Source organism: Anguilla rostrata, chromosome 8 (assembly GCF_018555375.3).
Source record: "Anguilla rostrata isolate EN2019 chromosome 8, ASM1855537v3, whole genome shotgun sequence".
In the NCBI taxonomy this organism is placed as follows: Eukaryota; Metazoa; Chordata; class Actinopteri; order Anguilliformes; family Anguillidae; genus Anguilla; species Anguilla rostrata.
Genome location: NC_057940.1, coordinates 49,654,173 through 49,681,118, shown reverse-complemented (window position 1 = coordinate 49,681,118; position 26,946 = coordinate 49,654,173). Strand labels below are relative to the sequence as shown.

At 46.0% G+C, this 26,946-nt stretch overlaps 2 protein-coding genes across 4 annotated transcripts in view; both read left to right on the top strand.

Moving 5' to 3' along the window:
- The window catches only part of LOC135260232 (transcription intermediary factor 1-beta-like), a 38,389-nt gene extending 23,487 nt beyond the window's left edge, over positions 1-14,902 (top strand). The window contains exons 3-19 of one of the 3 annotated variants that reach the window (XM_064345457.1): positions 231-337; positions 737-875; positions 1,743-1,860; positions 3,993-4,109; positions 4,334-4,448; positions 4,882-5,028; positions 7,795-7,906; positions 8,044-8,391; positions 8,455-9,311; positions 9,404-9,443; positions 9,880-9,910; positions 10,697-10,835; positions 11,266-11,426; positions 12,035-12,137; positions 12,783-12,851; positions 13,156-13,296; positions 14,261-14,902. In XM_064345457.1, coding sequence (XP_064201527.1) covers positions 231-337; positions 737-875; positions 1,743-1,860; positions 3,993-4,109; positions 4,334-4,448; positions 4,882-5,028; positions 7,795-7,906; positions 8,044-8,391; positions 8,455-9,311; positions 9,404-9,443; positions 9,880-9,910; positions 10,697-10,835; positions 11,266-11,426; positions 12,035-12,137; positions 12,783-12,851; positions 13,156-13,296; positions 14,261-14,527 — 3,011 coding nt within the window. In that variant the 3' untranslated portion in view covers positions 14,528-14,902. Of the gene's footprint in view, positions 1-230; positions 338-736; positions 876-1,742; positions 1,861-3,992; positions 4,110-4,333; positions 4,449-4,881; positions 5,029-7,794; positions 7,907-8,043; positions 9,312-9,403; positions 9,444-9,879; positions 9,911-10,696; positions 10,836-11,265; positions 11,427-12,034; positions 12,138-12,782; positions 12,852-13,155; positions 13,297-14,260 lie in introns of all 3 variants that reach the window. The other 2 variants (XM_064345456.1, XM_064345455.1) reach the window with 2 other exon arrangements.
- Positions 14,903-16,482: 1,580 nt separating this feature from the next.
- On the top strand, positions 16,483-19,182 carry zgc:64022 (Ras-related and estrogen-regulated growth inhibitor-like protein). The gene is made up of 4 exons (XM_064345502.1): positions 16,483-16,695; positions 16,929-16,982; positions 17,092-17,168; positions 17,741-19,182. Exons 1-4 carry the CDS (start codon positions 16,581-16,583, stop codon positions 18,155-18,157), a joined length of 663 nt encoding a protein of 220 aa, XP_064201572.1. The 5' UTR covers positions 16,483-16,580; the 3' UTR covers positions 18,158-19,182.
- Positions 19,183-26,946: the final 7,764 nt, after the last annotated feature.

The window sequence follows — 26,946 nt, the reverse complement described above, 5'->3', positions numbered from 1 at the left end:
GTAATATTAACCATTTGAAGAGTAGGTTTATTGGAATGTTTTTTTTTCATTCAAAGTCAGTGTTCCTGAACTCTATTGCTTACAATTACCAGTAGCGATTGTTACATCAGCATTAGAATGTTAAGTTGAGAACATTCTAATCACATATGTTTTTGTGGTCTTACATCTTACAGTGTCAATTTGCTGATTTTTATTTTGACTTGTCATAATGGTGTCTCCTCCTACCCCAGCCAGCCAAAGATGTCTGGTGTGTGGTGTGGAATACTCTCCCACAGGTGTTACTGATGATTTCTTCTACAAGGATTCCCAGAGTGGCCCATCCAAGCCAATCAGTAAGGTGAGTGTCTGGCTCGAGGGGTTAACTGGGTTCTTTAGCCACTTAGCTAATGCTGTTCATCCATGGTTAGCCGCACTCATTAGCTGCTTAGCTAATGATGTTCATCTGTGGTTAGCCGCATTCATTAGCCACTTAGCTAATGCTGTTCATCCGTGGTTAGCTGTCAGTTAGCAAAGCAATCAGACCGCGCACAGCCAGGGCGCTTGTGCTACGTTGACTTTACACATTTCGGGTGCCCCGAGTCGCTGGACGGCAAGAGTGCGAAGGCAATTTGGGTCACACCAGCAAGCTTGGTTGCACTGCACTGCTCGAATGCGTGCCAGTGTAAACGGGCTGTTCCTGTTCTCATCCTTCCACCTCTCCCTCCCTCTCTCTGATCCTGTTCTTTCTCTCTCTCAGTGTGGGGGCTGCGGGGGAGCGGGGGCTGGGGGCTGGTGCGTTGAGTGTGGGGAGGCTCTCTGCCCCGAATGCGTCTCCGCCCACAAGAGGGTCAAGGTGACCCGCGAACACACCGTCCTGCCGCAGAAGCCCCCCACAGGTACGCACGTCCCCCTGACCTGTTGGGTCAGCTGCTTGGGGGGGCCAGTCGTCCTGTTGTCACCAGTCCCCCGGTCAAATTTAGGCAGGTTGTTGCGAGCGTTCCCACTTGGCATATTTTCAGCGCACAACTTGTTTCAGAAAAACAAAATGCAAGAGTAGCCTGCTTCTTTCAGTGGCTCTGGTGAGTGAGACCTCTAATTTCTGGGCCTGTTCAAGTTTCAAGTTTTATTTAAAAGCAAGTCATTGACACACTATACAAATCAAGGTTAAAAAATGAGAATAAAAGTTAGAAACATGTAGGCTTATAAAGAGGTATAAAACAGACAGTGTAAACGAGCATTAACACATAAATATTGATAAAACTGAACACACAAACACTAATAAAGATACATTGGCAAGTGTGTTAAAACACTGAGGATGGTAAAGGGAGTTGGGTGTAGGAAAGGCTATAGAAGTGTGTTTTCAGTCATGTTTTAGAAATAATGACTGTTCAGAGGAAAAAGCTGGCTAAAAAAAAAACTGTGAAAAAACATTTTTTAAGTACATTAGGGCTTCCTGGCAAATTCTATTTTCAGGAAGCCCTATATGGCTCAAATCGCTAAGCATTTGGAATTAGATGAATATTACTGTCATGTGTTCGCTAACATCATACCCTGTATCAGGGATACTCAAATCTGGCCCTTGAGGCTAGTAGAACTACTGCTTTTCTATTCTTCCCCATAGTTAATTGAAGGATTAATACCTCTGATTGGCAGAGATTTAACTTTCGTGGTGTCCGAGGTTTAAATCTGGCTGGCGGTTTTTGACGCTGCAGGCTGTGTGTCGATGTGTGTGAATTTTACCTATTGGAACCGTTTCTTTTCAGAATGTGCCCCAACGGTGCACTGCTCCACCCACGACGGGGACGCCGCGAGCCTCCTCTGTCGGTCCTGCGATGAGCTCATCTGCCGCACCTGCGGGCAGACCTCGCACAGCGGTCACAGGTGTGGTACCGCACGCTGGGGTGTAGCACAAAATTCTGGGCCCTGTACATAAGCAGCCTCTGTGGGCCCCCTTCCTCTCTTGATCCATGTCTCTCACACATCATTCCAGGCTTTTCGAGGGCCCCCCCCCCCCTTCGGGCCCCTGGGTAGTCAGTCCCACTTTTTCCCCCACTATGACGCCCCTGACCGCAGGCCCACGTCTCGAGGCATTTTTGAAATGTGTGATATCGACCCTAGAATGTCCATCACAATGTATGTTAAGTGGCTGAAGTTAAGCACCAAAAACTGACTGTGATATATGAATATGAATGTGTTAGTAAGTAATCCAGCTCAGCTATTTAAAAAAACATGAAAGTTTAATTCTGCTTCTGAGAAAAGAGGTGACATCTGTTCACAGATAATTGGGAAGGCCAGCCAGTTGTAATCTTCAGCTTCAGTCAAAATATATGTTACAAAACCAGATTGCAGTTTCCAAAACCACTTTCCACTTGAAGCTGGAAAGGTTTCATTAAAAATGTAGATTTCAACTATCACGCCTCAACGACCATTATCTATAATGACATTCATATTTTCAATCAGTGATTTCAATGAAATGTCACAGATTGCATTAAAATCAAAGGAACATCCTCTGGTCGTTGTATGGCCTTCTCGTGGCCGGGCTGATCGCTTCAAGTAGTAAAGTAATAAAACCTTCCAAGGGGAGACTTCAGGACTGTTTTTATACTTTTGAGGGGAGGGGAGGAAAACAGACCCTCATTGTGACTTAATTGCCCCGAGGATTTAATTGCTTCCTTTGTTAATTGTTTGGGAGGGTGGGGGTGGGGGTGGGGGTGGGGGGGGGGTTTGAGGGAAAGGAAACTTTGAATGAATATTATTTGTTTTTCTCTCAATGGTTATGCAGAGAATTGAGCACAGCATTTGCCAGATAAAATTATATTGTCAGTTTCTCAAAGGTGATAGATATCTGGCACCTTTGAGACACCAATTTCGAAATTTCCACTTCTGTGACAAAATTGCAAAATGTGCTTTTAAAAATGTAGTAAAATAGTAAATGCAGCTTCCCTCATCATACTTATGGCCTCATTACCTTATTTTCAGGATTCTACGTTTTATAAATACTTTTTTACACACACTGCGTTTACGTGCACAGTTGAAATCGATCTACGTTAAAAGCTCGATTTGGCCAAAGATGAGATTTATTTGGATTATTGTCGTTGTCCCAGTATACATGACTCGGAAAGAATCGATTTATTGACCGGAGGTGTGTCTGACGAAGGCTTCTTATAAATCCCGCTTCCTCCAATTGTGTCGCAACTTTTTTGAATAGTTCGTCATTCCGCGTTTTTCTTCAATCCATGTATTTTAGGATATTTCACTCCTTTATTTGCGATAGCATGAAGTTGGTCTCCTCGTCCGTCCAAAAATGTGTTTTTTTTTCACCATGATACTAGGGAGGGCACAACAGAGCTTTATGTCGCCAGCAGTGTATGCGAGTGAGCATTTCTCACAGAAAAGGTCGTTTGTCGCCTTTTTTTAGTTCATTACAGTGGTGATAGAAGTGACAATAATTAAGTGGTACTGTGCTGATAGCCTTTATTGATCGCCGTACAAGGTTAATGTGAAGTAGGGTACAATCGGACAGCACTAACCCATAAAAATTTGAATGGTAGGCTACTTGCTCAATCGAATGGTAAATGTGAAAAACATTCGATTATAGTCAGCGGCACCAAAATCTTCGGTCACACCCTCAATAAACGGCAAAAGTCCCAGTAGAAGATTGAATTAAATCTTTTAAAGTTATATATTTTCTGAAACATTATCGATTCCGCTTGGCCACAGTAGTTGCTATGTAAATTACGGAACATCCGCAGAATGGAAGCGTATACAAGCCGTAGTAAATCGACTCCCAACAGCATTATTGTATGTTAGCCCGACCTTGAAAAATTTGAATTAGTACGATTTCAGTCGGACTACAATGTTTAGTTAAGTCCAGTTTTAGCCGGACTAAGACAATAAATCAGCTTTTTCAAGCATCATGTTAACCCACTGACTGTAAGTCCACGTGTTGTGACTGCCTGTCTGCAACAGCAGTAGAGTGTAGTTTGATCGTCTTCCTCTCTTTCTTTCCCAAGCCTTGTGGTTCTCAAGAAAGCTGTAATTAATGAGAGGACAAGCATCAAGCCTCTGGCGGATCACGTAAGAGTGCAGAGGAAAAAAGTGAGAGAGGGCCTGTCAGACCTGGACAGGAGGTCAGTGAAGTGTGTGTGCGTGTGGGTGTGTTTGCGCATCTGTGTCTGTGTGTGAGTGTGTTTGCGCGTGCATGCGTGTGTGTGCGTGTGGGTGTGGTTTGTATGTGTGTGTGTGTGTGTGTGTTTGTGTGTGTGTGTGTGTGTGTGCGTGTGTGTTTGTGTGTGTGTCTTCGCATGTTTTCGTGCATCAAGTTGTCAATTCTCTGTGACCTTTGACCCACCAGGCTGCTGGATCTGAATGACTCGCAGACCAAACTGAACGGGGATCTGCGGGCCGCGGTCCTCAGGATTCGGGATGCACTGTGGACCCGAGCCGTGGCCCTGACTGACGAGATGAAGGTACTGCACCCCAAGGAGATCTAATATTGGCAAAAAGAGGGAAAAAAAATACTGCCACCCATATGCTTTTGAACTGGAAACCTTCGAAATTATTATTGATTTACTTTCTATTACTTTCTTAGGCTTCAGGGCTTATTGATTTCATATCTCACCTGTCTCTTGCGGTCAGTTTGGGGGACAGGCCACAAGGGGGCAGAGTTTGGATAGTACACCCCCACCGACAGCAAACACCCTCTCATCTCCCCCTTTAAGACGAGGTTGTCAGTTAACATGCGTGGACTTAAGGCCTTAGAGAAGCCATCTAGGGCTTGTAGAACACCCAAGCGAGGGTCTTTTTTTGAGTGATACCACAATCAAAGCTTGTTCAGGAAAAATAGTAATTCTATTTCATTTTAATAGTTTTTTGTTATAATGGATGCTATTAACTGGTTAGGAGGTGTGCGATTCAGAGAGGAAGAGTGTTCTGGAGAGACAGGAAGCGCTGAAGAAACTCGAGGAGAGGCAGACCTACCTCCTGTCCTTCACAGAGAGAGCCCTGGAAACAGAAGGCTACTCGGCACTGCTGTCCTGCAGACGGAAGGTACACCCCCGAAACCTCGCCCCCGCCCCCCCCCCCCCCCAGTCCAAAGATCTCTCTGTGCCCCTGTTAGGCTGCATTCAGACCAGATCTGGCAACGCGGCACCTTCCCGCAGGGTTGTGCGGAGGTGTGGGCGTGTCACTACATGGCCCATTTGTGTGATGTCATGTTGGCTTAAAAGATCTGTAGAATTCCTTTTGATTATCATCACTGTAGTATCGTTACTGCCACAAAAGACGCACGTGCGCGCACACACAAACAAAGCAAGTGCTCTCGTTTGTAGGATGGTACACACAAGCTGTTAATACATACATTTCTTTTTCTCACTATAATGATAATGATTAATGATAGAAGGAGACTGTATTTGTATTGCTGGTTTAATTTCGCCGGCTTGCGTGATTGGCCACCGCAGCATGACGTCGGGGTTGCGTTATGGCAAAAGTTGATTCTGGTCCTACTTCTTCACTCGCCCCGTTGGAAAAGCAGGGATGCCTTTGCCATGTGCATGGATTCACAGAGGCTAGAGCAGACCATAAACATCCATTTGTACCAACACGTGATGTCAATGTAGGCTTTAGCTAAAAATATTTTTAATACATTTTATGAAGATCAATATGTTTTATACACCCTTATATGGTATCTAATATGTGCAATCTCCACTTAAACCCCTTTTGAAAGGCTTAAAAATGTGAGTAATATTATGAAAACCTTTTTTTCTTAGACTCTAATCAAGTTGTTTGTAAGAAATGTTTTCTTTCTTACATGGTTGTTGAAAAACTTAAGTTTAGGGCTGTATCTGTATTCAGAAAAAGAAAAGGCATAAAACATTCTCCTCGCGGGAAATTTGAATTGATGTTTACCATAGGGCCCGCGCTTCACAGGGCACCCCACCTGTTCCGACACATCTCCACTATGTGTCACGGACGTGCCTGTGTGTCTGCGTACTCCCCCCCCGCGCTTCACAGGGCACACCACCTGTTCCGACACATCCCCACTATGTGTCACGGGCGCGTCTGTGCCTTCTGCATGCATCTCCCGGCGTACAAAACGTCGTCGACTATTGATTGATGGGGCTCTTCGAAACTTTGTGTGGGGGGCATTGCTCTAAAGCTACAGTGGCTCCTCCCTAACTCTGTCCATGCTTACCGGCTCGCTGTGGCCATTTTGATCCTCGCTACTCAGCTGTGAACATCTACCTAGAGACCCTCCGCTTCTGTTTTGTCACAGGAAATCAGCTAAGTAACTAACGCATGCTTTTTTCTACTTTAGCTTTCTTAAAAACCTCTCTTTAACACGCCCCGATTCGGCTTATTAAGACTATGCATACATGCCTGGGCTTGTTTTCTTTAAACTAACGTCCAAAGCACTGCTTTAAAACTTAATTACTTACATATTCTCACATATTGCCTGTTATACTGGTAAAGGATAAAACATTTTTTTTTAAAGTTTCAAGTTGCACAAGCACTTTGCCCCACAAGGAGTGTAGTTACACCAAGCATTCTGAACATTTAAATTTTTAATTTTATTTTTATTAATTTTATTTTTTTTTTAAAAGATTCTATATTTTATCCTCACCATCTGGCAGCCACAACCCCACCCTTTCCCCATCCCCTTATCCCTCATCAACCAAACCATATCAGAGGTCAAAAGGTCAAACTGATCAATCAAATCTTGACAATATGTACATCATAGAAAACCGGACTATATCAGAGGGTGAAATATTAAGGAGGCGGGGCATCAATCAATCATTTTTTGACAATAGGTGCCTCATATTTCTCTCTCTGGTGCTCTGTGAGTTTCCTTCTCATCTGTTGGGATTGTCTGCAGCATACGGCCCACAAATCCCAGTGTGCTGGTGTGGATGAATTTTACAGACTGTCTTTTTTTTGTGGAAAATTACAAAGATTGCATATTTCGAGTGTATATCTTTATGTTTAGCGCCTTATCGTGGTTTCCGGGCTGCCCAACATAGAGTCCGGACGTGTTGCCAAATATGTAACTTCCCATTTTTAACTAGTTCCCTCAGAGAAAGATTTATTGTTGTCTCTTATCTTTTAAGACCTGTAAGTTTCTCTGCTTGTCTGGGAGGTACTGTATAAAGCTTGCTGAATAAACTGTGTATTCCTCAGAGAACTGCAGACTCTGTATTTCTCTCCATGATATCATGTATTAAAGGGTAGCCTTGATTGAAGTCTCTGTGTAGGAGTTATTCCTCGACGATTGGCGGCGGTCCGTTTGTGACAGTCACCATTTTTCACCTTGCAAATCTTTACCGGAATTATAATTGGATTATGAGTACTGCGTCTACCTTTGACCCAAGCAGCACGATGTGTGGACAGGAGCCTGGCTGGAAGATCGTCGCAAGGTCACAGCAATAGTTGCCAGTCGCTGGAGGAGAAAGCGACTTTTTAAAAAGCGGCTCATGCATAGCTTCGTTTTGGTGTGCTTTCAGACTCGGTGAACATCGTGTTAAACCTTTGATGAGAAGGTTGTTTTGGAATTTTATTTTTTTATTTATTTATTTATTTATTTATTTATTCATTTAATTAATTAATTAATTTATTTATTTATTTATTTATTTATTAATTAATTAATTAATTCCTAATCAAGGTTCTAGAACTCCACTGAACAATCACCAGTAGCAGTGACTATTATGTCTTACAATGTTCTGTTAAACATGCGATCAGAATGTTCTTATTATCTTACACCTTAAAGCGTTGAGTCTGCAGATTTTCCAGGTTGCACTAGCTCTGTCACTGCGTCCTCAGATTCGGCGGCAGTTGCAAGACGTTGCGTCCCGTGACATCTCCCCAAATCCCCCCATGGTGGCTGCGACGTTCTGCTGTGACGGCATGGTCTACAGTAAAATCCAAACTTTCGGTACGCCAACACAAACCAGTCACTCATCTGTGTTTAAAGAGAATGGTGGACTTCATGGTTTTAATCAGGAATGGCTTTGTCTATTTTAACTGACTGCTCCTCTGACATAATTCCCTTGTCTGTTTTTCCCCTCCCAGGTGAAGTTGTGGTTAAAACTGTTCCCTTTGCTTGCACAGGGAAACTTCCTCAACCCCCTCATAAAATCCAGAACCCTAAGAGCCAAGGTGTGCTCCCTGCTCAACCTTTGTCCACTCCCTCTCCTAAGCTTTCTGCTGACAGCTCTTCCTGTCGGATGCCTCCCACTATCTCTCAGGTCCCTCCCATTTTCTCTCAGATCCTTCCTACTTCCTCTCAAATACTTCCTGCTTACTCTCGTATTCCGCCCACATTCTTTCATATTCTTCCCACTTCCTCTCATGTTCTTCCCACTTCCTCTCCTGTCCCTCCAACTTCCTGTCATATTCCTCCAGCAATCTTTAATATCCCTCCCACTTCCTGTCATATTCCTCCCACATTCTTTCATGTCCCTCCCATGTCCTCTCAAACACCTCCCACTTCCTCTCAAATCCCTCCCACTTCCTCTCTTATTCCTCTCACATTCCTTCATGTCCCTCCCACTTCCTCTCAGACCCCTTCCACCTTCTCTCAAATCCCTCCCACTTCCTCTCAGACCCCTCCCACTTTCTCTCAAATCTCACCCACATTCTTTCATGTCCCTCCCACTTCCCCTCATATTCCTCCCACATTATTTCATGTCCCTCCCACTTCCTCTCAAATCCCTCCCACTTCCTCTCAGACACCTCCCACTTCATCTCTTATTCCTCCCACATTATTTCATGTCCCTCCCACTTCCTCTCAAATCCCTCCCACTTCCTCTCAGACATCTCCCACTTCCTCTCATATTCCTCCCACATTCGTTCATGTCCCTCCCACTTCCTCTCAGACACCTCCCACCTTGTGCAGTGAGGCCCAGATTTGTCCTCCAGCTCTATGTTCAAACCCTCACGTCCAGTCTACCCTGTCCTCGACCCTGTCACAGCCGCATTCTGTTTCTCCATTATCCCCTCACATCAGATCTCTCATTCTCTTTGTTAACGAGAGTCCCCGTCCACCCTGTCGGCCCAAATATATTGGACCGCCCCATCGAAATAAACCGTGCCTCCCAAGTGCCCCTCCTCTACCCGCGGCCTCCACCATACCCTCATCCCAGTCCGAACCGTGTTCCACACACTTTCACCCTGACCCTCCTGCGGCAAATGCCAGTGCTCCGGTCAGCTCTCCAGGTTTGGGTGGGTTGAACCCACGGGCGCTGGTGAGATTTTTTGACTCGGTTGGGTCAAAATTGCAAAGCGCCCACCCGATTGGGTGCAAGGACGAGAGTGACCTGTTGGGGCGTCCCATGGAGGTAAGTGTGCCATGGCAACATTTTGTTTGGCCCATCGGTCAGGCCCTTGGCTTCCCTGGCAGTAACCTAGCTCTTTATTGACTGTCCTACAGGAAAACGACAGCCAGATGACGGGGGACGCAGACGTTGGGAGTAAGTGAAAGAAAATGAAAATAAAAAATTGAGTAAAAACAAAAATCTTACAGAAGAGGCTTTGACATGGTATAGAATGCTGTTAAAACTTTTAGTCCGCTATAGCCTGGCTGCTTCCTAGTCAGCTATAAAACTTTCGCTTTTCAGTCAAATGTAGCCCGGGTTTTCACCGGAACACCTAGATGGCGTTTCACCGAATTTTCACCACAGAAATGTTCACCGGGAGTGAACGGCGCGCTCTTTGTGATGAATGACGCAGCGATTAACCTTAACTTGGGGCTTCTCGTTCCTGAGAGAGAGAGCGCAGGCAGGCATCACCAAGGTCACAACACAACAAAAGCCACACTGTATTCTTCCAGACTGCCTTCAACTGACTCTTCATTCTCTCATTTTCTCTCTCCCCCTCTCTCTCTCACTCCCTCTCTCTCACTCCCAGGTGTTCAAGAACCAAGGAAGGTAGACCAAAGGTACTAAATAGAGGGGTGTTGTAATACGTGAAACAGAAATAAAGAATATTTTTAAAAACAATAAAATCACAACAAATACAGTCAATACAATGGGTAATAAAAATTGAAATGGTAAATGTATTGCTGTGCATAAGATACAGTATGATAGACTGTCTTTGCTTGATGGAGAGTTCATGTACTTGTGTGTACCAGTGCATGAGTGCGTGCCAGCACATGGATGTGTGTTTGAGACTGTGTGTGTGTGTATGCATGCATGCATGTGTGTGCGTGTAAACAAGTGCGTACGTGTTTTAGAATGTGTATGAGTACCTGTGTGCGAGCATATGCCCGTGTTTGAGAGTGAGTATGTACGTGCATAGTTTGTGTGTGTGTGTGTGTGTGTGAGAGAGAGCCAGCCAACTTGGTAACCCTGTTATCCTGTTGTAGGCGCTCAGTAAACCTGTGGTCCTGTCGTAGGTGATTGGCAACGCTGTGGTTCTTTCATAGGTGCTTGGCAACCCTGTGATTCTTTCATAGGTGCTTGGCAACCCTGTGGTTCTTTCATAGGTCCTTGGTAACCCAGTGATCCTGTTGTAGGCGCTCAGTAACCCTGTGATCCTGTTGTAGGTGATCAGTAACCCTGTGATCCTGTTGTAGGTGATTAGTAAACCTGTGATCCTGTTGTAGGCGCTCAGTAACCCTGTGATCCTGTTGTAGGTGATCAGTAACCCTGTGATCCTGTTGTAGGTGATCAGTAACCCTGTGATCCTGTTGTAGGCACTTGGTAACCCAGTGATCCTTTCATAGGCCCTTGGTTCCCAGAGTCTCTTTGGTGCGGCTGCCCATCTCCTTCCCCCCGCCGGGTTGCCCCCTGCCCCAGTTCCGCCTCATCCCTCAAGCCAACAAACAGGAAGTTCACCTGGAGCAGATACCCGAGGAGGACCAGGTGGGAGCTTCTCTTCACTGTGCTCAACTCTGCTGTGACCTCGCCTGCAGTGTGTCTGAAACAAGAGACTCCTGGTGTTTGTGCACATTGTTTGTCATTGTGCATGTGCGAATGTGAGTGTGAGTGTCTTTAAAGCCTGGTTGCTTATCCTGGTCTCTAGAAGTCCACGCACCTGAAACTGTCCGGTAGAATCCAGCAAGTTCCGCGGGGCCCCTCTCTCCCACAGTGGTATTTGGCGAGGCCATTTGTGCACACAAACAAATTCCTGTTGCTCGGCCTGTCCAGGGTGACATATAACAGAGGTGGTTGACAGAACGTGCAGGGGCATGTGGTTCAGGGGCATGTCTGGGTTCAGAGCTTTAACCCCCTCAATCATCCATTCACCCATTCATCCATTCATTACCACATTTCCCCTGTTCCGACTCCCAAGTCGGCTGTTGGGGCCGCCGTCCTGCTGTCGCACCCCCCCAGGCCCCCACAGGCCAGGAAGGTGAGGTGCGCTGTCTGCCGTGAAGCTGGGGAGCTGAGCCAGTGCGCGGACTGTGGGAGTAGCTTCCACGCGGACTGCCACCTCACGCCCGTCACCGACAGGTGAGCAATGCACGCACACACACTCACACTCACGCACACACTCTCACACACACACAGGCCAACACAGGACGTCCACACGCACTTGTATAGACACGTGCGCACTCTCACACACAAACAAACACACACACGCGCACAGGTGCACACACCCCCGCTCACACCCACTCACATGCACACACAGACATACACTTGCATAGACAGGCGCACACACTCGCATACACGCATGCACGAACGCATGCATGCACGCACGGACGCACGCACACACATGCACATATTCACACACACACACACACACATACACATTCACACACGCATGCACCCGTCAGAGCTGTTCGGTAAACGGGGGCTAGGGGTGGGCGGAGCCATTGCGCGTCATGTGACTCGTTAAGATTGCAAGTGTGCAAAAGATGGCTTATTTTAAAACCCCCCTCGCGGGGTTTCTTTTAGTGTTACCAAACTGATGTGTACCCTGACTTTGCATTTGTAACATGATTTGAACTGTTCACCTAGCTGTTGGCTAAGACTGGGACCCGCGTGTGGTTCGTAGGAGGGGTGGGGGTGGTCCTTACGGTGTTTGTGTTAACCTGGACTCACGTTCTCTCTGTGGGTAGCGACAGCTGGCAGTGCATGGTGTGTGAGGACCTGTGGGAGGTCAAGGTTCACCAGAGCAGGGTGTCAGAGCAAGACTCCGCCCTCGGACTGCCTGATCAGAGCGTAAGTCTCCCTGGAGCTTGTCTGGCTACAAAGCATGAAATAATTATCATGGGGGAAGTAAAATGACACACTGGATCTCCTGCCAGTCTCACCCCCTTTTCATATCAAAGGAAATTGCCTTCTTTTCTACCTTCAAACGAATAGATGTAGTTTGAGCAAATTTATTTATGATACATTTAGGTTGGTGAGATCGGCAGGAGATGTAGTGTCTAGGAGTCTTTTTTGTCTTGTGGTTCTCCAGGCATCCGGGCAATGTGAACAGGGGACGGAAACATTCTTACTTTAACCCTTTGAAGAGTAGATTCTTTGGGATGTTTTTCCAACATAAGTCTGCATTCTTGAACTCCAATGCTTTCGATTACCAGCAGTAATCGTTACATCAGCATTAGAATATTCTTTTCATAACATTCTAATCACATATTTGTGATCCTAGGGTTCCTAACTTCCTACAGGTTCATTGAAAAGCCTTGCAGGTGCCTTGTAAGTGTGGGAACATTCAAATTGTAAAGCTGTCCCTGCAAAGTCCTTGGATTTTCCTTCAGAAATAGTGTAGGAACCCTGTGATATCAAGTATATTCTCAGAAGAATGATATCTTGTTCGCTCCCTCACACCCCTCTCACCATCGCTCTCTCTCTCTCTCACAGAAATGCAAACGTCTCTTTCTCACCCTGATAAGTCAGAAGCACAGCGCTCTCCTGTACCGGCAGCCAGAGGTGTGTATTTGAGTGTGGGCGGTCCAAACTGGTAAACCACTTGCAGCCACTAAGTGTGATGGTAACAGAGAGATGCGCTCTGGTTGGCTGATGGTAACTTTGGCAGCGACATGTACTCTGGTTGGTTGATGTTAACTTTGGCATCGACATGCGCTCTGGTTGGCTGATGGTAACTTTGGCGGCAAGATGCGCTCTGGTTGGTTGATGGTAACTATGGCAGCGAGGTGCGCTCTGGTTGGCTGATGGTAACTTTGGTGCTCAGGTGTGTTGGCCAATGGGATTTTGTCCCGTGTTTCTCCTTCAGCTCCTGTCTCCCTCCTCACGTTACGTGGACATCACGCTGATCCGTGATAGGCTGCTGCAGAAACTGTCGCCGGCGTACCTCCCCTCGGAGTTCGTGTCCGACGTCTGGCTTCTCTTGAACAGCCTTCAGAAGAGTCCGGAAGTGAGAGACTTTTCTGTGTGGCCATTTTGCGCCTGCCTGCGTGCGTGCGCGCGTGCGTGCGTTAGGGTTGGGTATTGAGAGTCGGTTCCTATCTGGAACCAGTTCCAAGAACCGGGAATTCGTTAAGAGATGTGCATATCGAACCTGCTCATCGAATCCTGAGTGAGATGCAAAGAATTTTATTCAACAGCCAGGACATCTACATGGCTGGTTACGTAAAACGTATGCATCAACGTGCCTGTAATAGGCCCCGGTCCCACGATGGGGGAAAAACAACCCATTAGTTAGTATTAGCAGCCAGTGGATTATCAAGATTATAAAAAATGCTGAAACGTTGTTGTATCTCAGGCTGTACAAATAACAAAGCCAAGATCCCAGATTTTAAGCTGTGTGTCTTCCTGTGCTAAAACACCGAGCCACTTAGGAAAAAATAGCGAAGGAGAAACCCGGAATCAAACCACATCTATTTCTCTACTAAGTTAGCCACTTTGTCCCTGGTGAGTACTTCTAACTTTCAGTAGCTGTAGCTAAGAGTGTCAGAAACAGTCATTTGCTTGTTTTTTTGTAGGATGTGATGAGCCCACCACACAACGACGTTTCATCATTTTTATATCTTGATAATCCACCAACTGCTTATAATAACTCTGGAGCGCAGCAGTTGTTTTTCCCCTATCGTGAGGGTTGTCGTCTTTGTGCGATGCGTTAGGCACCATCTCTGTTTTACTTTTTTTTGTTAGCAGCGTAAATCTGCAGAAAATAACGGTGGTTTTTCATACAACAAATTTTGTATTCTTTTCGTACTCAAACAATATGACAAGAATTGGAATCAGGATTTGGTAAGAACCGGATTCGACGAGCAGAATTGGAACGGTAATCAGAATCGGAACGATAACCCGACCCTAGCGGGCGTGCGTGTTCATTCGCTGAGCCCCCTCCCTCTGTCCCCCTTCCCTCTGTCCCTCAGGACATCAAGCCTGTGGCGAAACTTCAGAGAACCTTCCAGAAGAGGCTGAGGAAAGCTTTCGGGAGCAGCCTGCACCCCTCGCTCCTGGAGTCGCCCCCGGGGAAGAAGGTGGAGGCGTTCGAAGGGGGCGCAGAAGCCCAGGGGGCTGAGGAGGCGAGGCAGACGATGAAGAGGAAGAGGAAGGAGGAGTCTGTTAAGGAGGAGCTGTCGGAGCCGTCTATGAAGAAACTCTGCAAGGATGAGGAGAGGGAGGGAGGGATGGAGTGATGGAGGAGGTGGAAGAGGGAGAAGAGGAAGGGCGCCATTTTATTCCAGTACATTACCATGAATGTGCCTCATTTCCTCCTTTTGTTTTTTTTTTTGGGGGGGGGGGGGGGAGTGGGAGTGCTAGGAGCAATGGTGTCTCTGGCTCACTTGCTTTACTCCAAGTTGACAGATCCTCCAAAGTAGACAATACCAGTGTTTCGCCACCAGGTGGCATAAATGCACTTTTTGGAAGATAACTCAGGTATTCTATTCTTATTCTTGTACTGTGGTGGACAAGGGGACATTATTCACAGAGAAACCACTGCTCACTGCTTTTTATTTGGTTGTATGGTACTGTCTTTTCTATCACTGTTTATAATAAACAATTGTAATATATTCGGTGCCCTTTTGGTGATAATCACACTTCTGTCTGCCTCAGACATGCGCTAATGTGACCACTTTTATAAGGACCGCATATACTAAGTTGATTGTAATGTCAAATAATGTAACATTTTGTCTTGAGTTTGATTTGATGTGGGCGTATGAAATTGGACTGTTACATAGTTTGCAAGCATTTTACTGACACCTGTGCCCCTTCTAAATTCTTGTAGATTTTATAATTGTCTACTTTTGAGTGTAGTAACACACGGTCGGCCTTATGCGTTTTGTGGACGGTGGCCCCTGTTATCATTGTATGACGACATCTGGCCAAGAGAGGGCGCTAGTGATACTTTCATACTTAACGACCAGATTCTCGCGTATGTATACTGTCTGTGATGCAGGCGGGATGTTCACTGTAGGCTAAATGAGCATGTCCAAAAATTGTGAAAGATTCCACGCTTGCCCCCCAACCCCGGCTTGCGTTGTTCAGATTTAATATTTATTGTTCAAATGTGTTACGATAGCCATATGCCCATTATCGCTCATGATATTAAAAGTAAATTTGATGTTCCTGGCACCTGCCATGGTTCAGAACAAAGAGCGTTTAGGGACAGAATGTGTTGCAGGTTAGGATACGTCATTTTGGAATTATTTATTTATTTTGTAATCTTGGATTTTTTTCCCACAATGGTGAATTTGTTTCTGCTGCGTGGAAACACAAAAAAAAACTTCCTTGCCTGGACAACCATGTCTGTGTTTGTTTGGTTTTACGTTTCGCCAGGATTGCAGAAGCGATAATCTCCACGCAGTCTCCTGTCTGTCATAAACAAGGGGGCTCGCTCACTCCTCACCTACATAGATAACGGCGGGATACAGCCGATCGTCTCGTTCCATGGGGCGTTTGTAGTTGCTGATCCAGTCTGTTCTTATAATAGTTGAAATCGATTTCTTCTGCAGTTTAATTTTCTTTCATGTAATATACTCATTTACTCAGGCTATTCTCCTTAAACCAGTAAGCCTATAACCATTTTAGCACATTCTCTTAGTGAACAGGGACGAAGAAACATGTTGATAGACCCTATACATTTAGCATTGTTTAAAATGTGAAACAGTAGGTGACGAACATGGTGGACATGCGAATAGTCTATTTTGATCCCAGGTGGCATATAGACTCAGTTCAGGGTAGGTCCTATAGGCTAGCGTATTCAAATGCGTGAATCCGTCTGTAAACGTTGGCTCCGGTATGCAGAATTCCAGATCCTGATTAGACTGGTTACCAACGTAGCCGTCAACTGAAATTGATTAGCCTACACGCTGTGGTTAGCGAGAAAGCCTGTTGCTTTCACTGAATTTGTCACCTCCGTCGCGTTAGGTAGGTAATCAAACCGGTCTAATAATCTTTCGCGTGCCCCCTCCCTCATGTTCCATGAATTCCACACGCAATTCCACATATCACAGCAGGAGGGGACCTAGCTCAAAATTCCACTTTAGCTGTCAATTTCACAAACAGACGCTCAGCCCTCTCATTGGTTCGCTCATGCCTCCATCGAAGCAGTGGATCCGCCCTCCTGTATATAAATTCTCCAGCGTCAAAAATTCAGAGTAGGTTCGTAGATCGTGCTGGAACGAAGCGTTCGCTGTACACCCGCGAAGACAAGCAAAGGATCACTTGCTTGTGTATGGTAGCCTACAAATGGTTATTCAAGTCAAATCCAACTCGGGCAGCAACAGCAAGGCGATGGACGGAACCCAGCAAAAACTGGAGGCAAATGTTTTGCTACTTGGCGCAGAAAATGTCGGGAAGTCTGGTAAGCTCGTTGCGATTATTGTTAAAATATATAGCCTGTAGTTTGACATTCCACTGTTTGTTGAAAACATCATTTTTTGACTAGAACGAATTGGCTACTAATCTACATCTGCTCATGCAGACTAATCATGGCATAAAGTTTGCATGCATACGCTAACGCTCACTGATGGCAATACATGTTATATGAAAGAAAATTCAACGACATACTTATTGTCCCCTTTCCTCTGTCAACAGCGCTCACAGTGAGATTCCTCACCAGAAGATTTATCGGCGAATACGGAAACATGGGTAAGCGAAGTGTCTCAAAGTCCAACCCGCACCTGGATCATCTTAACTGGGGCTTCTTGTGTTCGCATTTCTGTAGCCAGGAGTAAAACGTCTCCCGTTTCCCTTCCAGAATCCATATACAGCCGCAGTGACAGAATTGACGGACGGGAAATTTCTTTCAATATCTGGGATTCGTTGCACCCGCAGGTAAGAACTGTTTATTCCCCTCTCACTCAGTCGTTTAGCCACTAAATTTGCATTGAATCCTGCATTTAATACGTGTACACAAATCCTGTTATTTTATGGGGTGGCTGTTAAATAATGAGTTGTTATTCTATAAGGCAGCATTTTGAAAAACGATGAAATCCGATAAATTTACTGTAAAAAAAAATAAAAATAAGTGGTTTTTTATTTTATTTTTTTTACAGTGTAGCTTTCCTGGGATGTCGAATATGAAAAGCATAGGCTACACTCTGTCTCTATAGAGGAACCCTATCTGTTTCAAAGGTTCAATCTGGGAGTTGTCATTCTCTTCACACCTATTATACAGGCTTCTATTGGCCTAAAATAACTAAGAGGTTCCCCTATGAAGACAAGCCAAATAACCCTTTTCGAATAATTGTTTCGCCTAAGTGATATCCATTCATTGTTTACACACCATGCATCATTCAGCATACATAATGTAAGCTCATAAAATGGGGATGTTCAGGCCTTGGTTTCTTTACTTTGATTTGAATTAAAGTTCGGTCAGCTAAACCCAACGTTCCCTTTCTCTTCAGAAGTCCGACGCGGATGTATGCATCAGCGAGAAGCAGCTTCAGTGGGCAGACGGGTTCATTCTGGTCTACAGCATCTGCGACCGAGCCAGTTTTAACCTGGTGCGGCGACAGGTGCAGTGTATCAGACAGGGCAAAGCCAAGGTTCCGGGCGCGACGCCGATCGTCATCGTGGGCAACAAGCGAGACCTCAAGCACCGCCGCACCGTCTCCAGCGAGGAAGCCACGCTCCTCGCCCTGTCCTCGGATTGCGGCTTCTTCGAGATCTCCGTCGCCGAGACCTACCACGGCGTGTTGCTGGTTTTCCACGAACTGCTCGACCTCATCCGAGAGGCGAGGACCACTAAGAAGGGACCAGCCGGGCTCAAGGGCATCGTACGGAGCATGTCTGCAGTTTTTGGGAGAAGACGAACCGACTAGGTTATTTTGACTGCGAGCAGGGGCGAGGTTATAAAATCGGAGATGTTAATTCACCCGGCCGTGTCGCTTAGCTGGCGACTTTAAAGCTGCGAGGTGGATGGCTGCGGCCGTGCTCACGTGCAGCACGCTGAAGGTCCTACGCCGGTGGCGCGCGACCGTTTCCAAGACGTCCGGACTTCGAAAGCGGAGTCGGAGAGCGCCGTGCACTGCTGAAACCCGCTTTGGGGTCGGACTGGCTGATTGACAGGGCAGTTATAAAAGTTGACAGTTGCATTGTTATGACTGGAATGACCGATTGTGCTTTATAGGCCAAGTATTTCCGTCCTGTAATGGCATTGGCTACCCAGTGACGTGATCAAGTCGTTTGACGTCTGCCTGGCCTGTGTGTATGCAGATATTAAAAACTGGAACGCAGGAGCCCTTGTTTCACCAAGCCCAGACCATGTAGCACAACAGATTGTGACTGACTTGGTGGTGTGGGTCAACGTCAATCTATGCACACCTATAAAAAGTAGCACTTAAAATGGCCATTACTACGTGACTTGTAAAATTTCTCTGTACTTGTGTGGATATATTGTCATGCTGTGCTGTTCAGTACACCCCCCCCCCCCCCCAAAAAAAAATGCCAAGGACTGGTCACTGTGGCCTTACATTTTTGTATAAAACCCGCATCACTAATATTTGACCAGTATTCGGATTGGACCAAAACTAAAAGTCTTGAAACTCTGTCTTATGAGATGTAATGTACAAGCCTGAATAAAAGTCTGTGTGTTACTCTGTATGCCCATAAACTGCTGCAGACTCTGTAATGATGTTGACTAAAGTGGGATGACTGCAATGGCTTACAATGTTCAGAGGCCCCCAGATTTTCAAGATGTCACCCTTTACTTTTAAATCCAGCTTTTTGGGGGGTTGGTGGTGGGGGGTACAATTTCGACATTTTAAATCATGTACTAATTGTACCGTGTTTGTATACAGTACAGCAGATGACTTAAGTTGCCAAAATAAAACTGTTTTTTTTTAAAGACTAGTGTTAGTACTTGAACACAGAGTGTGATGTGAATTGGTATTTTTCTTTTTTATTTTAACAAAATGTTTTTTGGTGTAACGAACGCATGCAGACAGCGCTGGCTAGCACTTTTGCATCAGCAAAGCGACCCATTACATTACATTACATTACAGGCATTTAGCAGACGCTCTTATCCAGAGCGACTTACACAACTTTTTACATAGCATTTTACATTGTATCCATTTATACAGCTGGATATATACTGAAGCAATGCAGGTTAAGTACCTTGCTCAAGGGTACAACGGCAGTGTCCTTACCCGGGAATCGAACCTGCGACCTTTCGGTTACAAGCCTTTCCTTACCCCCTGTGCCACACCCCGTCTTTGCATTCAACATCCTGCACCTGCGAAGGACAAGGTGACACCCGCTGTTTGAGGACAGGTAGAGTGTGTGAGTCACCTGCATTTTCGATAAGGCCATAACAGACACCATAGGCCACAGTCCTTCTTTCTCATGTAGCCAGGTACTATAACATCGCAAATATGACCGTGCTGGGGAAACAAACCTAGTCAAAAATATCCGGTGAAAACACAAACAAAGTTCACCTGTAAAAAAAAATCAAAGCATCTTGCTGAGGTGGAAGGGGTCCAGGGGTCAGAAAGTCCAGCTGTGTGTTTCTTCCACCCATGAACTCAGCCAGCTGATTTCACTAATCAGTTCAACCTCCGGGCTGGAGAATTGTGCCAATTAGCAAATCCAGGTGATTGGAACCAAATACTGGGGGGGGGGGGGTTACTTTCTAAATCTGGGTGGGGGCCGGTCACATAGATGAAGGCTGTGTTTAAAATCTGTCTGCTTCTTTTATTAATTGATTTTATTGTGTGCAAGGCTGCAGAGTGCTATGAAACCTACTTACAAGACTCAGTTGGGGTGCCCACCCCAATTCTGAGAAACCTTTTGGATGCACCTATCGCCTGCCAGCCATCCCAACTCACCCCACCAAATCCAGCCACCCCAACTCACCCTACCAAACCCAGCCACCCCAACTCATCCCTACTCACCCCACCAAACCCAGCCACCCCAACTCACCTCACCAAACCCAGCCACCCCAACTCACCCCAACAAACCCAGCACCCAACTCACCCCACCAAACCCAGTCACCCCAACTCACCCCACCAAACCCAGCCACCCCAACTCACCCCAACAAACCCAGTCACCCCAACTCACCCCACCAAACCCAGTCAGCCCAACTCACCCCACCAAACCCAGCCACCCCTACTCACCCCACCAAACCCAGTCACCCCAACTCACCCCACCAAACCCAGTCACCCCAACTCACCCCACCAAACCCAGTCACCCCAACTCACCCCACCAAACCCAGCCACCCCAACTCACCCCACCAAACCCAGTCACCCCAGCATGACTGCTCCCTCTGCCCCCATCCCGCACCGTAAGCCAGCCACAGGAGGATGGGACCCCCTCCACACCCCCCGTTGAGTCTGGTTACTCCCTAGGTTTCTTCCTATTTGCCACCTGGGGAGTTTTTCTCTGCCATTGCTACCCTTAATTTTCGTGGTCGTTTTAGGCTGATGTGTGTTGTAAAGCTCTTTTTTTATGACGAGTTTTCTAATACATTTTTTGTTTTACATTTGATTTTAATGTCAACCATTTTGTTTTGAGGGTTATATCAAACGACAGTCGTTCCAGTTACTGGACAGCTGGATGCCCTTCCAAGCTAAGACACTGGGGTCAATTACATTTAGATTGTCAAACCAGAAGTACGCTAAAATTATATCTGATGAGCATTTTATAAAAATAAAAATAAAAAACTCCAGTATGAATACCATTACATTTTGTGGAAACCTGAATCTTGTGGCATCCCGGATTTAAACGCTGGAGAAGCAGACCGCTTCGACGTGCCTGCTCCCCGTTGCGTGACTAAGCTTCCTTTGCGAAAGCAAACAATTAAGAGGGCTTTCTCCATCAGCTCCGTCAGCCACGTTTGCTGGACATAATCGCCTCTCGCGGCTGATTCACTGAAATCCGAACGCCGCCGACGCAGCCCACGCACAGCCGCCGCCTCGCAGACCCGAGGAGCCGTGACAGCGATACGCCGTCGGTCGTTGCGCACGGCGAGCTCTCGTGCGGCGCCATCCCCACCGCGTGGGCTCTTGCGTGGACCGGTTGGCACGGCGACGAGCCTCCGGGTTCTTATTACTACGAGCACGCCGCGCCTCCTCTCCCCTCGCGCTCTAGTTACATCACGGAAGCCCCTGCCTTCCCAAATAGCCTCGCTGACCGGGATGACTGGACCGGAGTTCCTCTGAGAAGCTAGCTCATGAATATTCATCAAGGACGTCAGGACGCAGCCGCCCATGCAGTATCCTACTGCTCTTTAGCTACTGGCAGCTGTGGGGGTGAGGGTCTCCTTCTACATTTTGGTATTATCTCCTTCATCTAAACGGCACAGTTTTTGTTCAACGCTAGGACGTACAAACCCGCACAGCCATCAGCGTGTTACATCACACCGCGTTTCTCGTTCGCTCGGAAAACTGGCGCGCAGTTACCATGGTGAGGGAACTGCCACCTGATGGAGACATTAGTCAGGACAGTTCTGTGCTGTTAGCAGGAGTCTGTGCACCTGTGTCATGTGGAAACAGCAGCCAATTTAGGGCCTTGTTTTATGGGGTTAAGGAGCACCTGTGTTATATCTCGCCATTCTCGTTTCATCAAAAAGAAAAGAAACTCAAAATGGGCTGCAGCGATTCAAGTTGTACTCCCCAGTTACAGGGTAGGCACTGTTCCTCTTGTACTGTGCGTGCCTGGTGCTAATGGAGCACTTTGGATTTAGGCCATTGTGCTGACTGGCCTCAGCTGGCATGCACACAGGACACTGAGGACCCAGGTAGGGCGGCCATTTTGGTTGTCAAAAAGGAGGACAGGCCATGGAGGGTGTTATGAAAATGAACATAACTGGACTTTTCAATTGGCTATTTAACATAACATAACATAATGACAAGGACAGACCATTCAGCCCAAGAGCGCTTGCCATTTTCTTTACTAAATTAGTGCTCTGATTAGTATCTAACACCGTATCAAGCCTAGTTTAGAACATCCCCAGAGTTTCTGCCTCTACTACATGACCTGGCAGGCTATTCCATACATTGACTACTCTCTGCGTGAAAAAATTCTGTTTTTCTGTTTTTTTCTTTCGATATATGGTCAATGAAACAAACAAACCTAACCAGGCAAGACATTTTTCAGAAATCCTGCCAGGATAGATATCTTGGTCTGAAAAAGAGGGCAATACTTTGTCAGGGATGTGATAAACATGCCTGCAAGATTTGCAACAGTAATGATATGTAATCCTGACTATGGAGTGAACTGTACTCTTCATTTGCTCTCCAAAACTGCAAATTCATTTTTTGTTTGTTTGCTTGTTACTTTCGAATAGATTTGTGACCTACAAGGCTCTCTAGAATCAGTGGGCTCAACCCAGGCGTCAAAGGGTGTGTTTCAGTATTTGATGTCATTCAGACTAACATAAGAAAATACAGCCTTACGTGCAAAAACTGTGTCGAGCAACAGAAGATGATCTAGCATGAACACGGAGGTGGTCTTTCTGTTCTTTGCATTTTCAACCGAGATGGAGGGAAAGAAACGATTCTAGTAGCCGCGAGAGTGCTTACTATCCCTGTGAAGTTAAGCAGGCCTACGTTCTTAAAAAAGGTGTACACTGCAGGCATTGGTCTGGGACATCAGCTACTCTATCAGGTAGGTCTAAACGAAACCTGTGTGTTTGCTTACCGAATAAAGTATACCAGGCTCTCGTTTGTGGCGCTAGCAAGACACACTGCTGTGCCAGGTTAACAACAATGCACGTCCACAAAAACGTGATGCGTGTGTGCAGGACTGAATAAATAACGTTGCTCCCTAATGACCAAGAATTTATTCTTAAATAGAGCAGAACAAGAGCAAATTTTCCATTAGTACATTTTGTTTATCGGAGGAAATGTCAAGTAAATAATTAGCCCTGTTGATTAGCCCACAATTGGTTAGCATCACAAAATTCTGGGAGCCTGTTCAACGCTGACAAATTCCTTTAATTTTCAGATTTTGTGAGTGTTTTTTTTTTCCTTTCCTAGGTCATTCCCATTTACTGTTAATCACTGAAACAGTTTCTGGTTTATTCTGGCGGCAAACTACCGCTTGTGGCCGACCAGCGGACTCTCTTTCTCTTTCTCTCTCTCTCCCAATTAAATGTTCTGTGCCTCGAGGGTACGTGCGAGGAGCGGGAAGCGGTTCGGTTCAAAATCCGCCGCTAAATCCCCCTTTTCCGCTCCAGATGGAGACGAGCTGGGCTAACGACAGCGACCCCGGGGGCGAGTGAGGCGACAGCGGGGACAAGATGTTCCCGTTAGCAGCCAGCCTGCCGGTAAATGGGGGATGATTGGATCAGCGCGCTAATCGAATTGACAAAGGGTGTCAAATTAATAATGAGGACTGCTGTAGTTCATCCTCCCCTCACCCTGTCCTACCTCCCTTTGTGCAGACATCTGAAACATACAGTGACTTCCATTAAATATATATATAAATATATATATATATATGTATATATATATACATATATAGAAGAGCGCATGGATGGCAGCGGCCGCCCCTCGGTTGTCAGTAACAGCAGCTACGTCCACGCCGCGCGGCGGATCAGTGTCTTCACTCACGCTGGTGTAAAGGTGCGAAGGAGGCGGATGGAGCGGACGTCCAGCGAGACTGCCGTTACGTAACCGCGCGAGTGCGTCCAGGGCGACGGGGTGAAAGGTCGCGGACGCGTCGGCCCCGCTGACTCACGGCACGAAACACGATGGACTGCGACTGGAGGAGTCGGCGGTGTCCGAAGCAAAGTGCAGCCAGACAGAGGTTAGCCGTGCGTTTGTGTGTGCGTGTGTGTGTTTGTGTGTATGAGTGTGTGTGTGTTAGGATGCAGGTCTGTGTGTGTGTGTGTGTGTTTGTGTGTGTGCACGTGTGTTAGTGTGCAGGTGTGCAGGTGTGTATGTGTGTGTGTGTGCGTGTGTGTCTGTGTGCATGTGCGTCTGTGTGTGTGTGTGTGCGCTAGTATGTGTTGTATGTGTGTGTTAGTATGCGTGTGTGTGTGTGTGCGTGTGTGTGTGTGTTAGTATGCGTGTGTGTGTGTGTGTGTGTGTGTGGGTGTCACGAGAGCAAGGCGGCCTGTGCTGTCTCCTTCGGCCTTTCAGACCAGTTCCATCACTTTCTTGCTCTTTTACAGCCCTTGTAGACATGTTAAAATGAAAGTAACACAAGTTTTGTTTTCTGCTGGTGATCTAGGCTTGCTCTAGCGTCCTGTCATTTTCTCCACTGTTCCACATTAAGCAGGAAATCAAAGGCCCAGTTCTACAGCATCGTGCCCTGCAGGAACTGAAAGGTGATGTTCCGCAGTGTCAAAGTCTTCTGAAATACTGTAGCCTGAAACTGCCATTGACATGCGTTGGGTCCTGAATTCTCTGGAGTTCTCTATTCTGAATTCTATATTCCGAGCTACTATCTGAAATAGCGACCTATACCCCCACACCGGCCCCACATTCACGTGTTGCAGCCGCACGCGACCCGAAGCTGCCTGTCCTCCGCTTGTCTTCTGTGGCAGAAGCGAACTCAAACTCCCGAGGGGATAAAAAAGGAAATGAAACGAACGCTCATTGAATGTGCTTATTGGATTAAACCGAGCTTGTTAAAAACAGCTCTTTGGTGCTGTCGAGCGGTAGCCATGGACGCGAGAAAAGACTGACCTCAGACGCGACTCAAAGTGCGGGGCTGTTTTTGTCCTTGAAAGCTGAATGCTTTTCATTTGCCACGTATGCTTTATGCGCAGGACATTAGTAAAGGTACTCACTCACCTTCCATTCCACATTGCAGTCTTGTGTGAGAAGGGCCTGTGTGGGTGTAGGCCTTTGTTCTAGCCCTGCACCTGATTCTACTGAATTAGGTCTTGATTGAAGAACCTGATAAGTCCATACACTGAATTAGGCATTTTAGTGCTGGGCTACAGAAAAAAAATCCTGCATCCACATAGGTCCTTTTGGACTGAGCGCTCTTGACAACACCTCAGGGCACAGAATATAGAGTTATAGCATTATGGAATGTAGAACTATGGAACCTAGAATTCTGTAGAATTCAGAATACAGTTTTTTTTGATTGCTAAGACACATTTGATGAAACAATTCCCCTTTTTCTCAGAACTATTAACACAATCCCAAAACTACACATCAATCAGCACAAACCTCAAACATCCATGCCAAACTCAAATTATCTTCTCAAAAACATATACTCTTCCATCAAAATTAAACTTTGCCTTCAAATGGCACACGCAAGCCATCGAAAACACAGACAATGTAGATTACCCATAACACACCAGTGAGATAAATTCAAAGCACTACTGCAAAAACCTTTTATAGCAGTGAGTCAGGTGTTATTTTCTCCTGGTTATTCTACTTATTTTATGGTTTTCAGATTTTGATCTTTGCAATGTTACACTACTAACAAATGAGGGAGTGTGCAAATTTCCAAATATTTTTTCTGTAGTACTGAAAAGTGATGCTGAGTGAAAAGTACTGAACAGTAACCACAACACAGTTGAAGGAACAAAAAAATGTAGTATTTTCAAAGGAGAGTAGCATTCATAAAAGGAACTCAGTATATGCAGCACTATAAACAAAAACAGCAATAAAATCTAAAGAACATATAGTCTGTAAATACACTTCAACATTATATAGACAGCATATCCTCTCACAGTAGTACAGCAGATACAATATGTAACATTACAGTAAATTATAGTACCTGTTTTCTTGTCTGAAAGTATGGACAATGGATGCCACTGTGAAACGATTCAAGTTTGGCTGAACTCTCTGTCCAGCTTCCCTCATCATCATACCTTGCACCAGCACATGGTCAATCAAGGTGGCACGTATTTCGTCTGGGACAAATTGTCTCCTGCCTCTTCGTCTCCTTTGTCTTCCTGATCTTTGGACAGCTTGTCCATTTTGAGGATCCATTGTTCAAAAGCACACAGATGCAAACTGTGGCCCTATTTATTGATCCAGAGATTGTGACCGGTGTGTAAACAATTTTGCTTCCAAGTGTTTGTACCTAGAGAAAGGTGTGTTACCTGAGTTTAGGTTGTGATGACTTGAGTTAACTGTTTTGACTACTAGTGTTTGTTGCATGAGCACAGTGTGTAACCAGTGATTCATGAAAGTATTTGTTTGTAGAGATTTGCAGAAAAAGTTTAACAATTTGCAGCATGTGTTAAAACAAGTGAAAAGTGTTCATAGTTTTGAGAGATGTGTTGGTCCTCTGAGAACTGAAATAATAATTTGGGAGTTTTTGCTAAAAGAACCAGTTTTAGTGTGTTAGTTAAAAGAACCAGTTTTAGTGTGTTTAGAGTTAGAAAAACTGTAATGCCCATAATTTTGGGTGAGGTGCCATGTGTCCACATACTTTTGGCCACATAGTGCCTGCCAAGTGAAAATAGCTTTAAAACCTTAAGGGCCACACCCCCCCTTCCCACCTGCAGGGTGAATATGTATTCGGTGTACGTCCAGAGTGCACTGTGGAGGAGTTCTGCCCTGCAGAGTATGAGTCAGCACTCACTTTCAGAGCTGTGCTCCCATTGGCTGCTCTCGCCCTCCTGCAGACTCCCTGTGAGAGTGGCTGGCGAATCATTAACGGGAGTGTCAAACAGTTCGGAATGCCTTCACCTCCCTGCAGT